The following is a 16340-nucleotide window of genomic DNA, read 5'->3' as shown; positions in this document are numbered from 1 at the left end:
CGCGGCAGCGCCAGCAGGCCAAGTCGATGGTTTCACGAGGCAGAGGGCCGCGGCAGCGCCAGCAGGCCAAGATGGTTTCACTAGGCAGAGGGCCGCGGCAGCGCCAGCAGGCCAAGTCGATGGTTTCACGAGGCAGAGGGCCGCGGCAGCGCCAGCAGGCCAAGATGGTTTCACTAGGCAGAGGGCCGCGGCAGCGCCAGCAGGCCAAGACGATGGTTTCACGAGGCAGAGGGCCGCGGCAGCGCCAGCAGGCCAAGATGGGTTCACGAGGCAGAGGGCCGCGGCAGCGCCAGCAGGCCAGTCACGGATGAGTTCTTCTCGGGTCTCTCGACTCCAGGATACAACCCCTTCCTGGTCTGGCACTGCCCCAGTTATAGGTCTGGTCCCCTTTGATGTCCGGACCCTCGCGCCTGGGGGCCGGGAGGTCCGGGATGAGGGAGTCCAGACACCCAGCAGGGGGGTGGAGCCAGCGCCCAGGGCGGCCGGGGGTGATCGACACCTGGCGGAGGGGAGCCGTTGACGATTCCTTCTCCCATTGATTTGCCAAGTGGTCACTCTGCCTCCTGGGGGGAGGTTGGTGCCCCGATGTCGGGGCCGGCCGGGCCCAGGTTAGGGTCGAGTTGAGGCCACGCGGCCTCGTGCTGCCGTGCCCCAAGATGGCGGCCGGTTCGATGTCGTGGTGTGGATGGTGACCCGGGCCAGCTGGGTCCGGGGCTGGTGTCTTGTAGTGGAGGGATTGCAGGGTACTTCGGGTGGTCGTTTAGGGACTCTGGCTGGGGATGCAGGGAGAGCCAGGGTCCAGGTCCTACTGCGGGGAGGGGGGGCAGCCCGACCATGCGGCCTGTCCAACAGTTATCAGTAGATCTGCAATGGGAGGGAAGACAAAAGAACAGGGCCACTCTGGTCACAGGTCTTTTCTTTCCTGATGTCTGTGAGAAGTTGGCCTGATATATGATGCTCACTAGTTCTAGTGATCACCTTGTATCAGACCAAACAACCCTTATGGTGATTGGTTGTAAGTCAACCTTATAGACCAGCTATCCTAATGGTAGCATGGACAAAGCAGTCTTAGGCTAAACTCTTTTGGCATGTGAAGCCAGCTGTTTTACCACAATATAACCCCTTGAATACCAGATGAAAGGACACCACACAGGTTATGAAAATAAACAGTATATTTATTAATAACAAACACCTCTGAACTCTTTATGAGGTCAGAGGGCTAAGCACATGACAATCTCTTAGGAAAAATACGACAAGTTGCACAAAATTACAATGGTGCCCTAGGGGCACGACAAACCGTATACTAAGTAAGTGGAATGTGAAAGTCGATAGAGGAAATGGAGCTGTCCAGAGGCTGGAGGTTCGCTAGGACTACGCTATCTTCACCTTAGGTAAGTAATAGGAGGCCCACGGGACGCGTGTGCAGAGTGTGAACTCACACGCGAGATGCGTAACAACGTCTATGGACAGTACAGTTCAAGTAAAAGGTGAGTACGGACAATCCTGACTAGGTAGGACTAAAACGACTGTGGAACTGGACACTAGGACAGTTAAACTACCCTTGAGCACCGAAATGCTCTCGTTACCTCACCCACGGGCTGCGGGTGCATAGGTGTCAAAGTGTGTCGGGTTCTCGCGTTGAAGTCTATGGAGCCTGGAAGAAAAGATGCTGCAGGCGACCAGGAGGAAGATGTCCGGTGCGATCCAAGGGTGGATCGGTGAAGAAGAGGACCTGAAAGCAGAGGGGACAGTGTTCAAAGTCACTAGCCAGTGACTGAAGTGGAACCAGGAAGGAACCAGATGTCGTTGTCGCGATCAGGTGAAGAGTGGACGCTTGTCTCTGCAGCCACGTGGACTAGGAGGTGTCTTCGACGACCAGGATGGAGGCACGAGCTGTCCCACGCAGGCTCTCGCTGTCGGATCCGGAATCGGCGTCAACAGGCCTTGGCAAAGGCAACCCACGCGGTGAGTTGAAACAGTGTCTGGAGTGGACCAGGAGGGTCCGGGGTGCTCCTCTTTTGGAAGGGAGCAAGGGCCAGTCTGGAGCAACCAGACCAGCAGTGAAGAGTTCAAAGTTCGTCGTCTGGGAGGCCACTAGCCAGCCGGCAAGTGACCAGACAACGCGTCAAGCAGCAAACAAGCAGAAGGGCCCCACACAGATCTCCTGGATGCTGGAGGGCTGGTCTTCGGTGCAGGAGCTGCTCGGGGCTGGGGCTTCTCAGTCCCCAAAGCACTTGGTCGAGTTTACCTCGGGAGTCGTGCTGAAAGCGAAGTGCAGGTTCTTTTAAGATGGCCGGTCCCATGTGTCTCGTCGCACCCACGGATCTCAGCTGTGCTGCAGATGTGAGTTGAGGTCGGAGAGGTCTGGGAATCCGGGTCTCGTCGGGCTCTGAAGTCTGGATCCTCGAGGGAAGACGACAAAGGGAAGCCGCTGGACGCTTGATGGTGCCTGCTTGTGCAGGGTGGACACTCCTTGCCCACAAGGGAGATTCTTCAGTCTTCTGTGGAGCAGAACGTCGAAGTCCAGAGTTTCTTCTTGTAAGTTGTTCAGGATAATCTACTTTGGAATGGGACCAGCTCCTACCTTTATTTTCCTAAAGGTGCTGCACTACTGACTAGGTCCCTCCCCTGGGTGGGACCAGGAAGGGGGATGGCTACACCCCCTCTCCTTTGTCTGGTTTCCCGCCAGAGCTGGGGCAGGGATGCCCCAGCAACTGGTTTGAACCGGTGTATGCACAGGACACCTTGTGTGCCCCGGGAATGTCTCATTCCTTTCAGGCCTGTCCTACCCAATACACAAAATCCTGTCAGGGGTGGTGCTAGCACCTCCCAAGGCAGGAAACCCTTTGTCCAAGCCTCCCTCGCTGGAAGGACTCCCAGCAGCAGGAGGTCAGACTTGTGTCTGTGGTGGCGGCATCCATTTTGTGATGCCAAGGCTCGAGTTAACTTTAACCGGGGTTCACAGTTACATACATGTCGTGTCCCTCTAGAAGGGTGGAATGCTACCCCCGTCGCCAGAATTGGCGAGGGGGTAGTTTTCCAATTCGTATGACACCTTACTCGACATGTTTTGATAATGTTATACCAAAGTTAGCATTTAACCGCGAGGATTATAATGCACTTAAGAGTATATGGTATATCGTTATCATGGAACAGCTATTAGGACTTGGTTCCGCAAGCTGCAGACGGGCTCAGCTCATTCCAGCGCACCATCTCACATAATTCCAAGCACTCTGCCTTCAGGATTGATAAGGCCTGCCATAGGATTGACTGATAGGAATATATGTGTCCAAGATTTAGATAAAGGTATACTATATCTACATGGTTGTCAATTTAGAGAGAGAACAGCTAGGCTGTGGGTCTGATTAGCAGGCCCACAGCCAGGGAAAGTCGTAAACCAGTGAAGCAAAAAGCAAAAAATCTGGGGTGACCATAGGATTGCAGACCCCACTCTCCTACATGCGTGTTGGAATTTCCAAGGCGGCACTCGCTCGGCAACGCTTTTCGTCGCAAGTGGAGTTGCGGTCTGTTGTACACCTTTCCGCCTATACCACTTCTGCCCAGAGTGCTGAAGAAGATCAGGTGCGACCGGGCCCAAGTCATCCTTGTGGCTCCAGACTGGGCATGAAGGTACTGGTATTCTGAGCTACTCAGTATGTCAGTCAATCCGCCGGTTCGTCTGCCTCTTCAGGAGGACCTTCTGTCGTAGCAGCAGGGGACGGTCCTCCACCCGAACTTGTCCAGTCTCCACCTCCATGCTTGGAGATTGAGCAGCGACAGTTGAGGCCATTTCACTTGCCTCCTGAAGTTTGTAATGTGATTCTGGCAGCCAGGCATCCCTCCACTAAGTCGGTATACGCCTGCAGGTGGAACAGATGTGTGGCATGTTGCACAGCAAAGGCTGTGGATCCTCTCTCTGCCCCTCTTTCTGAGGTTCTTCTCTTCCTTCTTTCTCTTGCCCAGCAGGGCTCTGCTCTGGGCACTATCAAGGGCTACCTTTCTGCCCTTTCAGCCTTTCTAAAGCTGCCTGATCAACCTTCTTTGTTCAAGTCCCCTATTGTAAATCGTTTTCTGAAGGGCATAACACACGTGTTTCCTCCTGTTCCATTCGTGATGCCCCAGTGGGACTTAAACCTTGTACTTACTTACCTGATGTGCGCTCCCTTTGAGCCACTTCATAACTGTCCTCTCCGCCTTCTTACTCTGAAGACTGCTTTCCTGGTTGCCATCACCTCTGCCAGGAGAATGAGTGAGCTCCAGGCTCTTTCTTCCAAACCTCCATTCCTTTCTGTACATCCGGACAAGGTTGTGTTGCGGACAAGACCCTCTTTCCTGCCCAAGGTAGTCACAGCCTTCCACATCGGGCAGTCCATCACCTTGCCCACCTTCTTTCCGCCTCCGCATCCCTCGAAAGAGGAAGAGAGCCTCCACCGTCTGGACCCAAAACGTGCGCTCTCCTTCTATCTGGATCGCACATGCCAGTTCCGGGTGGATGACCAACTCTTTGTTGGTTATGCGGGCGCTAAGAAGGGACGGGCGGTGCACAAGCGAACCATCTCTCGGTGGATCGTGTTGTGTATCCAGGCATGCTACTCTTTGGCTAAAAAGGAACCTCCTGTTGGGCTGAGGGCCCATTCCACTCGGGCCACGGCAACTACTACTGCCCTGGGCCGGGGAGTACCCTTGCAGGACATTTGTCAGGCAGCTACGTGGGCCTCGCTGCACACGTTCGCAAGACACTACTGCCTGGACAGCCAAGTCCGGAGGGATGGCTTCTTTGGCCGTTCCGTCCTCCAGGACTTTCTGGTGTGATTATTGGTTCGCAGACCCACCACCGGGGTTGGTATTGCTGGGGTATCTATTCTAAGGTAAGGAATCTATCACTAACCTGTTTCTTTCAGATCCACAAGTTACTTACCTTCGGTAACGATATATCTGTAAGAAACACTAGTTTGTATTAGATTCCTTACCTCCCCACCCATCCTCCCCGTTCTGCGAACCGATATCTAGGGTGAAGGTCATCCCTTTCAGGGTCCTAGTTTTATGGCACCAGTGTTGGTTTTTATCATGGCTCTGCGTTTCTGGCGCGGAAAAGCTGTGTATAAGAACTGACGTCAGCACGCGAGGGCGGCGTCTAAGTACTCCGGCGACGTTATCCCGACGACGGACGCGAAGCCGCAGACGACGCCTAGCGACGCACAGGGGTACTGCTACGCAAAAGTTTCCGGATCCAGACTAACGCCTGGGGATATTTTAAGGTATGGAATCTAATACCAGCTACTGTTTCTTACAGATATATCGTTACTGAAGGTAAGTAACTTGTGCTTATGAAACAACTCCTGCCTCTTCCCCTATTGTACTTGTTTGCTTTCAACATGTTGTATGTACACAGAGGGGATTTTAATGCCAGGGCGGTGTTCAATGCCAAGTCACTGCAACCAGCATTGATGATTCAAATTGCACTCTGTCTGCCTTTCTCTCTCCATTGCACCGATCCCCTCTTTGAGGGGCTCTTTAACTTTGTCACTTCTTTTTTCTTTACTCTCTCTTCCCCCATCTACTCACACTTTCTTACGTTTTACCTTTCTGCTTCAGCCTCACTACAGCGAAAATAAAACCTTCACGCTCTTTGAAGATGAAGACGAAACCCCGGCTGAAGAAGACACCACCATTGACGAGGATGAAGATCCTGATATTGAGGGGTAAGGAGAATTTTAGGGTGTAATTAAATGTGATAAAGAAACTTTCAACGTTTGCCGATAGTTTGTTTGGGTGTTTATTTTCTGATTCATTTGGTAGTAGATTGTGGAAGATAAGCTATCTATTTTCTGTTGAAAAGAAGTATTGACTCAATGAAAGGAGTTGGCATTGGAGTCCTGGGCAGTGTCCTCTTAAATTGGAGAACAAAGAAAACTTTCCTACACTAACATTCCAGCCTGTTTCCCATCCCCAACTTTGTTGTCGTACCTAGTGGCTGTTAGGACCACACATTTATGCTTTTCGTACTCTTTATCTGCACATTTGCATGCCCAGTCCATTTCCTTTGTTTTATATTTTAGGGGACTGGCTTAGTATATGGTGCACACTTATCTAAGTGGAGCACTTTGCACTAATCCAGGCAACCCTTATTGGGATTTTAGTGGTCTTAGACAACCATATAAAGCTTTGTAAGGGGGAGCTGTGGAGAGCAGCCTTCATGCTTATCCAGAAGGAGTGTTAAGAAGCTTGTTTTACCAGATATATCCAGGGAGTGTAGGAAGGTAGGATCCTTCTGCATGGCTACCCACACTTTTTGCCTGGTGCTATGCTGTTTCTGATTAGTTTGATTGAGATCCTGCGAATAAGGACCCCTGTATCTGTGCTTTCTCCCCTAAATTGGTTTGGTAAATACTTAGGAGCATCCCAGATTGGACACTGGTGAATAGTTATTACTCCCTAGTATAGGGTACTAGGGTACCTAGGGAATAGGTACACCAGGGTCCCCCATGGGCTGAAGCATGTTTTATGCCGCCCATGGGAGACCACCCAAATTATATCTTCAGGCCTCCCATTGCAGCTTGTGTAAGCTGATGCTAGCACCACTCAAAAGATATAGGTTTGCCTATATCTATGGTCACTGCACTTAAAACCTAAAAGTCACTCTTACACCAGGCCTTTGTAATCCTGAAGGCAGGGTGCTTGTTTCTAAGTATGAGGGTGCACCTACATGAGCAGGACACCCCTACGACCTACGGATTCCATTCTCCTGGGCTGTAAGTGATACAGCCATAGGACATATAGAGGGACACCTCGTCCTTACGTGATGACCACCTCGAAACTGGCTTCAACAAATCCTATCATATCTGAAAGAAACAGGTTGGTATTAGATTCCTTACCTTAGAATACCCCCAGGCGTCAGACTTGATCCGGAAACTTTTGCGTAGCAGTACCATTGTGCGTCGGTAGGCGTCGTCTGCGGCTCCGCGTCAGTCGTCGGCGCCGGGATGACGTCGCCGGAGTACTTAGACGCCGTCCTCGCGCGCTGACGTCAGTTCCTATTTTTGCTGCGCCAGCAAACGCCGATCCGGGAACAGTGGTACCTTTAGTCACTTTTTGACTAAACTTTTTGATCTCTTTTGATCAGTTTTCGAAGTCGAACTACTCCGACGGTGCCACTAGGGATGCCCGGGTTCAAGCCCTGCGTCGACTGCAACCGACTGACGTCGGTTACCGACCCCCATCGCCGGTGTCTTCATTGCCTGGGGCCCGACCACGATGACAAGTCGTGCCCCGACTGCCGGGCCTTGACGTCGGAGGCTAGGCGGAAGCGGACCCGCGCCGTTCGAGGTCCCGGTCCGGAAGGAGGCCGAGGGACCGGTCGCGGGGCCGGAGTCATCACGGCTCGGAGAAGCGACACCACTCTTCGAGCTCCATGTCCTCAGGTAAAAGGCACAAGAAGTCGAAGAGGCAACATCGCTCTTCTGACTCCCCCCGACGCGGCCGGTGGTTCGGGTAACACCGCCCAAGCGGCTCCGCCGGAGCCGCAGGCGTCGCGGCCTGCTCCATACCCGCCGGTCCCTGGGCAGAACGCGACGCCGGGGAAGATTGAAGCCTTCCTCATGGCCATGAGGTCGTTCACTCCTCAGTCGGGTTCCGCGGCGCCTTAAGGCCAAGCGGCCCCGACTGGGAGCCCAAGCGGGCGTCTTCGGGTGCTTCAGCCCCGGCGCTGTCGGCGACTTCGGTCAGAACGCCGCAGGCCCCCTCCGGATCCGAGTCGTCGCCGGTCGACCTTACGACCTCGATGCCGGCCCCTAGGGTGTCGCCCCCGGCGCCGACCACGGTTGACACCGTCCCCCCCTCGGTCCTGTTCTGGCGCCGGAACGGCGTCGCTTGAGGCCGCTTTCGACGCCGATGGGAGATTTTTACTTCTACGACCCGGCCCCATCTTTTGACCTTGAGTACCAGGAGATGGTTGCTGAGGAGGATTGGGAGGGGTCTGAGGACCCTCTGGCACGGGAGTGCCAGTCTTATCAGGACTGGGCAGGTGAGCTTGGGGACGCCAGTGGTTTGGACACTTCGCCAGACACTGGTTTTGTCTCCCCTCCTACCGTGGCTAAAGAGGAGGGGGCAACCTACAGTGTGGTGTTGACGAGGGCGGCCAAGGCCTTATCCCTTGAACTCCCCGTCGCGGCCGTGAGTACTAACCTCCTCACTGAGGTCCTTAAACCGCAAGCAAGCTCGGCGGAACCTCTGTTGCCGTTTAATGAGGCCTTGTCCGACGTTCTTCTGGGCACCTGGTCCAGGCCCGCTACAGGTCCCCCTGATAGGAACGTGGCCAGACGCCACCGCCGGCTTCGGGCGACCCTTGCTTCCTGTCCATCCACCCCATCCCCGAGAGTTTGGTCATCCAGGCCTCTAACTCCCAGACCGCATTCCCGACGGCTCCCCCCCCGATCGGGAATCCAAGAGGTACGAGCAATATGGAAAAAAGATGTTCTCATCCCTAAGTTTGGGGTTGAGGTCAGTTAACACCGCGTACCTCTTGGGCCGTTATACCCACTCTCTGTGGGACACGGTCGCGGCCATGCTACCACAGTGGCCGGAGGAGGCCCGGACTAAACTCGCCCAATGCCTTGCGGAGGGTCGAGATGCTGCACGGTACTCCATCAGATGTGGTCTGCATACAACGGACTCGCTGGGTAGAGCGATGGCAACGACAGTGGCGATTAGTCGCCACGCCTGGCTGAGGTCCGCCAATTTTTCGTCTGATGTCCAAAACACTCTTATGGACATGCCATTTGATGGCCGTCGCCTCTTTGGCTACAAGGCAGACAGTGCGCTTGAGCGCTTTAAGGACTCCAGGGCTATGGCCAAGTCCTTGGGCCTGACGGCCCCGCGCCAGCAATCAGCTGCCTTTCCCCCTTTCGTGGCCAAGGAAGGGGCGCCCCCACAAGTCCTGCCAGCCACGGGCCGCAGACAAACATCCAACGCGGTGGCGGACGTGGTAACCGCCGCGGCGGTGCCCGGGGACAACGGTGAGGCCAGTCCACATCCACCCCTGCAGCATCCGCCTCAAAGCCCTCCTAGTCGGAGCTTTCAGGCCCATGAGACGCCAGTGGGGGGCAGGGTTCGCCATCACTCCTCCACTGGCGCAACATCAAATCGGACAGGTGGATGCTGCAAATCATCCGAAGGGGCTATTCCCTCCCCTTTGAGGCGACCCCTCCAGCCATGCCACTGCAGTACCACCGCTTGTCGGGGGATCACTTGAGCCTTCTACGAGAGGAAGTTTCAAAGAGGGCCATTGAGCGCGTTCCTGGGCCAGAAGTAGGGTGTGGTTGTTAATCCCACTACTTTCTGTTTCCCAAGAAGGGCAAAGGGGGCCTATGCCCTATCTTGGACCTGCGTCAGCGGCTTCCTCCGGCAGGAGAGGTTCAAGATGCTGACACTGGCTCAGGTCAGGTCTTGGCTGCCCTGGAGCCAGGAGACTGGATGGTAGCGTTGGGCTTGCAGGACGCGTATTTCCACAACCCCGTCCTGCCGGCGCTACCTGCGGTTCACGGTAGGCCATGAGCACTTTCAGTTTACCGTGCTCCCCTTCGGCCTTACCAGCGCCCCGCGAGTGTACACGAAAGTGATGGCGGTGGTCGCAGCTCATCTGCGCAGGTTAGGGGTTTCAGTCTTCCCCCTACCTAGACGACTGGTTGTTGAAGACGGGCTCGCCCCAGACTGTCGTCAGCCACCTCCAGGCTACGGCGGACTGTGAGAAGTTGGCCTGGTATATGGTGTTCACTATTCTAGTGAACACCTAGCACCAGTCCAAACAACCCTTATGGTGATGGTTGTAAAGTCAACCTTATAGACCAGCTATCCTAGTGGTAGCGTGGACAGAACAGTATTAGGCTAAAAGACTCTTGAGGGCGTGTAAAGCCAGCTGTTTTACCATATGTAACCCCTTGAATACCAAATGAAAGTACACCACACAGGATATATATAAAATATATATGTACTTTTTTACTAACACACTCCTCTGAACTCTTTATGAGATCAGAGGCAAAAGCACATCACAAGTTACTTAGTCAGAATACGTTAAGTTGCACAAAATACAGTTAGGCCCTTGAGGCGAAGCAAACCATATACTAAGAAAGTGGTATAAGTACCACGTCACGAGAAAAGGAAAGGCCTAGGGCCTAGAGAATCGCTGGGGCTACACTATCTGACCCTTAGGTTAGGAGTAGGAGGCCCACAGGCGGCGCGTGCAGTGTCTTTACACACACGCGTGAGTCAATGTTAAGTCAATGGGAACTTAGAGTTTAGAAAAAGAAGGATTTAGGGCACTTCTGGTCTAGCTAGAAGGAAACCACTAAAAACCTAGACACTTGTATAGTCAATACCCTTGGGAGCACCGAAGTACTTGTGTTACCTCACCCACAGGAAGCGGGTGCATAGGTGTGAAGATGTCGGGTTTCGCCGTTGAAGTCTATGGAGCCTGTGAAGAAAGATGCTGCAGGAGACCAAGAGGAAGATGTCTGGGTGGATCCAAGGGTGGATCCAAGGGTGGATCGAGGATGAAGAGGACCTGAAAGCAGAGGGGACAGAGTCTGGGTCACTAGCCAGTGACCGGGTGGAACCAGGAAGGAACCAGACGACGTTGAGGAGCAATCAGGTGCTGTCGTAATGCTTGTCTCTTCAGCCACGCGGACAAGGAGGCGTCGAGGACGACCAGATGCTGGAGAGGAGCTGTCCCACGAAGGTTCTCCCAGATGGAGGGGTCGACTGCCGGATTGGAGTCAACAAGCTTTGGCAAAGGCAACCCACGCAGGATTCAAAGAAGGCTTCTGATGCAGACCAGCAAGGTCTGAGGGGCCTCACATTTGCAGGGAGGCTGGGGCCAGTCTGGAGCAACCAGACCAGCGAGTTGGTTCGAAAGGATTGTCGTCACAGAGGCTACCAGCCAACGGGCCAGCAACCGGACAACGCGTCGAGCAGAACACAAGCAGAAGGGCCACACGCAGAACTCGTGGAGTGTGGAGGGCTGATCTTCGGTGCAGGTGGAGCTCGGATTCGGGGCTTCTCAATCCCCAGTACACAGCTTCGAGGATACCTCAGGAGCTGCACAGTTAGCATGTCGTGGACTTTTCAAGATTCCCGGTCCCACGTGTCTCGTCGCCTCCACGGATCTCAGCTATGCTGCAGACGTGAAGAGAGGGTCAGAGATGTCTGGGTCTTGTCAGGCTCTGTGCTCGGGTCCTGGCGGGAGCGTCGACAAAGCAAGCCGTTGATTTGCTGGATGGTGCCTGGTTGCCCAGGCTGGTCACTCCTTGGCCACAAGGGAGATTCTTTAGTCTTCAGCTTCAGCAGAACGTCGAAGGTCCAGAGTTTAGTTTCAAGTTTCAGTTCAGGATCAAATCTAAAGTCTCAGGACTCAGCTCCTACCTTTATACAACTAAAATGGGCTGGATTACTTTCTAGGTCCCTCCTATGGGTGGGACCAGGAAGGGGGGTGGTTACACCCCCTTTCCTTTGTCCAGTTTCGCGCCAGAGCTGGGGCTGGAGTGCCCCAGCAACCGGTTTGAACTGGGGTATGCAAGGAGCACCTAGTGTGCCCCAGGCAGTGTCTCAATCTATTCAGCCCTCCCTGACCCAATACACAAAGTCCTGTCTGGGGTGGTGCTCGCACCTCTCCAGGCAGGAAACCTATTGTCCAAACCTCCGTGACTGGAAGGACTCCCAGCAGCAGGAGGTCAGACTTGTGTCTGTGGCAGCAGCGTCCATTTTGTGACGCTGGGGCTCTGGTTAACTTTAACCGGGATAGTCAGCAACATGTGTTCTCCCTCTAGAAGGGTGGAATGCTACCCCCGTCGCCTGAATTGGTGAAGGGGTAGTATTCCAAAGCGTAAGACACCTTAGACGACAGCCAAACCAAAGTTAGCATTCAACCGCGAGGATTATAATGCATTTAAGAGTATATGGTATGGCGATATCATAGAACAGCTATAAGGACATGGTTCTGAAAGCTGCAGACAGGCTCAGCTCATGCTAGAGCACAATCTCGCACATAACCAAGCACTCTGCCTCCAGGATTGTTAAGGCCTGCCATAGGAGTGACTTATAGGTTACTGTGTGTCTATACATAAGGTTAGATATAGGAATACTATACCTCAGCAAGGGGTGATTACACGACCTTGCCCCAGCTGAGTGATCAGCCAGTTGTGTCAGTTTGAGTGGCCAGCCAGGGGTGGCATAATACATGCTGCAACCCCTGGTAGGCCTTGGTTACACCTATGCCCTGAGTAGCCAGGGTACACTTCTACAGGGGCTGATAAGGTGAACCAATTCCCAATTGTGTATGTACCTAGAGTACATGGTTTGAATTTAGAGAGAGTGCATCTGGGCTGTGGGTCTGATTAGCAGGCCCACAGCCACATCTAAGTCGAAAACCAGTAAAGCAAAAGCAACAAGTGGGGCTGACCATAGGAAGCAGACCCTACTCTCCTACAGGCACTGCGAGACTGTTGCAGTGGTGGCTCACGGACCGCGATTGGGTCAGCAGCAGATCTCTCTCCCTTCCCCAACCAGAGCAGGTAGTGGTGACAGATGCGTCTCTACTGGGATGGGGAGGCCACATGGGAGAGAGGGAGATCAGAGCCCTCTGGTCTCCAGCGGAGTCCCGGCTCCACATCAACATTCTGGAGCTGCGGGCGATCCGGCTTGCACTGAAAGCATTCCTTCCCTCTGTGCAGGGAAGTGTAGTGCAGGTGTTCATGGACAACACCACCGCCATGTGGTACTGCAACAAACAGGGCGGGGTGGGGTCGTGGACCCTTTGTCAGGAGGCTCTGCGCCTCTGGCAATGGCTGGAACACCAGGGCGTCACCCTGGTGGGTAAACACCTAGCAGGTTCCCTGAACTCCAGGGCGGACGAACTCACCCACCTGTGCGTGATGGATCACGAATGGCGTCTGAACTCGGACGTGGCGCAAGCCCTCTTTCAGCAGTGGGGAGAGCCTTGGTTAGATCTATTCGCCACCGAAGAGAACGCGCAATGTCATCAGTTCTGTGCATTGGAACTTCCAAGGCGGCAGTCCCTCGGAGATGCTTTTCGTCGCGAGTCGAGCTGCGGTCTGTTGTACGCCTTTCCGCCTATTCCACTTCTGCCCAGAGTGAAGAAGATCCGGCGCGACCGGGCCCAAGTCATTCTTGTGGCTCCGGACTGGGCATGAAGATACTGGTATCCCGAGCTACTGAGCATGTCGGTCGATCCCCCGTTTCGTCTGCCTCTTCAGGAGGACCTTCTGTCACAGCAGGAGGGGACGGTCCTCCACCCGAACTTGTCCAGTCTCCACCTACATGTGTGAAAATTGAGTAGCGACAGTTGAGGCCATTTGACTTGCCTCCTGAAGTCTGTGATGTGATTCCTCCACAAAATCGGTATGCGCCTGCAGGTGGAACAAATTAGTGACATGGTGCATAGCAAAGGCTGTGGAGCCTCTCTCTGCTCCCCTTTCGGAGGTTCTCCTCTTTCTTCTTTCCCTGGCCTAGCAGGGCTCTGCTCTGGGCACTGTCAAAGGCTACCTCTCTGCCATTTCAGCCTTCTTGAGGCTTCCTGATCAGCCTTCTCTTTTCAAGTCCCCGGTTGTAAATAGATTTCTTAAAGGCATCACGCACATGTTTCCTCCTGTTCCTTTCGTGATACCTCAATGGGATTTGAACCTTGTTCTGACCTATTTGATGTGCACTCCTTTCGAGCCACTTCACAATTGCCCTCTTCGTCTTCTGACTCTTAAGACTGCATTCCTGGTTGCCATCCCCTCTGCCAGGAGAGTGAGTGAGCTCCAGGCTCTATCTTCTAAGCCTCCTTTCCTTTCTTTCCATCCGGACAAACTTGTCTTCAGGACTCGTCCTTTCTTCCTGCTCAAGGTGGTTAAGGCCTTTCACATCGGGCAGTCCATCACTTTGCCCACCTTCTTTCCGCCTCCACATCCTTCCAAGGAGGAAGAGAGGCTCCACCGTCTGGACCCAAATCGTGCGCTCTCGTTCTATCTAGACCGTACACGCCAGTTCCAGGTGGACGACCAGCTCTTTCTTGGTTACGTGGGTGCTAAGAAGGGGCGGGCGGTGCACATACAGACCATCTCTTGGTGGGTCGTGTTGTGCATCAAGATCTGTTATTCCTTGGCGAAAAAGGAGCCTCCTGTTGGGCTGCATGCCCATTCCACTCAGGCCACGGCGGCTACTACTGCCCTAGGTTGGGGAGTCCCCTTGCAGGACATTTGTCAGGCAGCTAGGTGGGCCTCGCTGCACACGTTTGCTAAACACTACTGCCTGGACAGCCAAGTCTGGAGAGATGACTTTTTCGGCCGTTCCGTTCTACAGGACTTTCTGGTGTGATCTTGGTTCGCATACCCACCACTGGGATTGGTATTGCTGTGGTTTCTTGTAGGAGAGTATGTAGGAGAGTGGGGTCTGCAATCCTATGGTCAACCCAGATTTTTGCTTTTTGCTTCACTGGTTTACGACTTTTCCTGGCTGTGGGCCTGCTAATAAGACCCACAGCCTAGCTGTTCTTTCTCTAAATTGAAAACCATGTACTTTAGGTGCATCTACCAATTGGTACTGGGCCACCTTATCAGTCCCTGTACCCAGGGCCTAGGTGTACCCAGGGCCTACCAGGGGCTGAAGCATGTATTATGCCACCCCTGGCTGGCCATCTAAATCTGACACAACTGGCTGCATGACAGCTGGGGCAAGGTGGTGTAAACACCCTTTGCTATAGATATAGTATACCTATATCTAACCCTAAAATGGACACATATATTCCTATCAGTCACTCCTATGGAAGGCCTTATCAATCCTGAAGGCAGAGTGCTTGGAATTATGTGAGATGGTGCTCTGGCATGAGCTGAGCCCGTTTGCAGCTTGCGGAACAAAGTCCTAATAGCTGTTACATGATAACGCTATACCATATACTCTTAAGTGCATTATCAACCTCGCGGTTAAATGCTAACTCTGGTATAACATTATCAAAACATGTCGAGTAAGGTGTCATACGGTTTAATACTACCCCCTCGCCAATTCTGGCGACGGGGGTAGCATTCCACCCTTCTAGACGGACACGACATGTATGTAACTGTGAACCCCGGTTAAAGTTAACTCGAGCCTCAGCATCACAAAATGGATGCTGCCACCACAGACACAAGTCTGACCTCCTGCTGCTGGGAGTCCTTCCAGCGAGGATGGCTTGGACAAAGGGTTTCCTGCCTTGGGAGGTGCTAGCACCACCCCAGACAGGATTTTGTGTTTTGAGGTAGGGAGGCCTGAAAGGAATGAGACATGCCTGGGGCACACAAGGTGCCCTGTGCATACACCGGTTCAAACCAGTTGCTGGGGCATCCCAGCCCCAGCTCTGGCGGGAAACCGGACAAAGGATAGGGGGTGTAACCACCCCCCTTCCTGGTCCCACCCAGCGGAGGGACCTAGTCAGTAGTGCAGCCCCCTTTAGGAGAATAAAGGTTGGAGCTGGTCCCATTCCAAATTAGATTATCCTGAACTATTCTACAAGAAGAAACTCTGGCCTTCGACGTTCTGCTCCACAGAAGACTGAAGAATCTCCCTTGTGGGCAAGGAGCGTCCACCCTGCAACTGCAGGCACCATCAAGCGTCCAGCGGCTTCACTTTGTCGTCTTCCCTCGAGGATCCAGACTTCAGAGCCCAACGAGACCCGGATTCCCAGACCTCTCCGACCTCAACTCACATCTGCAGCAAAGCTGAGACCCGTGGGTGCGACGAGACACGTGGGACCGGCCATCTTGAACGAACCTGCACTTCGATTCCAGCACGACTCCTGAGGTAAACTCGACCAAGTGCTTTGGGGACTGAGAAGCCCCAGCCCCGAGCAGCCCCTGCACCGAAGACCAGCCCTCCAGCATTCACGAGATCTGCGTGGGGCCCTTATGCTTGGTCCCTGCTCGACGCATTGTCTGGTCACTTGCCGGCTGGCTAGTGGCCTCCTAGACGACGAACCTTTGAATTTCCACTGCTGATCTGGTTGCTCCAGATTGGCCCTTGCTCCCTTCCAAAAGAGGGGCACCCCGGACTCTCCTAGTCCGCACCAGACGTTTTCTTCACTCACCGCGAGGGTTGCCTTTGCCAAGGCCTGTTGCCTCCAATCCCGGAACCAACACCGCCGACAGTGAGAGCCTGCGTGGGACAGCTCGTGCTTCCATCCTGGTCGTCGAAGACACCTCCTGGTCCACGTGGCTGCCGAGTCAAGCGTCCACTCTTCACCTGATCGCGACGATGACATCTGGTTCCTTCCTGGTTCCACTCCAGTCACTGGCTAGTGACTGTGAACATTGTCC

The 16340-nt window shown here is 53.9% G+C and overlaps 1 protein-coding gene across 2 annotated transcripts in view; it reads left to right on the top strand.

Annotated features, from left to right (window-relative positions):
• Positions 1-16340, top strand: part of IPO4 (importin 4) — a 2629293-nt gene that overhangs the window by 1936190 nt on the left and 676763 nt on the right. For both annotated transcript variants that reach the window (XM_078644926.1, XM_078644927.1), the window contains exon 19: positions 5596-5702. In XM_078644926.1, coding sequence (XP_078501052.1) covers positions 5596-5702 — 107 coding nt within the window. The remainder of the gene's footprint in view (positions 1-5595; positions 5703-16340) is intronic.

The sequence above is a fragment of the Lissotriton helveticus genome, chromosome 5_1, assembly GCF_964261635.1.
Source record: "Lissotriton helveticus chromosome 5_1, aLisHel1.1, whole genome shotgun sequence".
Taxonomy (NCBI): domain Eukaryota; kingdom Metazoa; phylum Chordata; class Amphibia; order Caudata; family Salamandridae; genus Lissotriton; species Lissotriton helveticus.
Note: the sequence above shows the minus strand (reverse complement) of the source record. Positions and strands in the feature narration are given on the sequence as shown.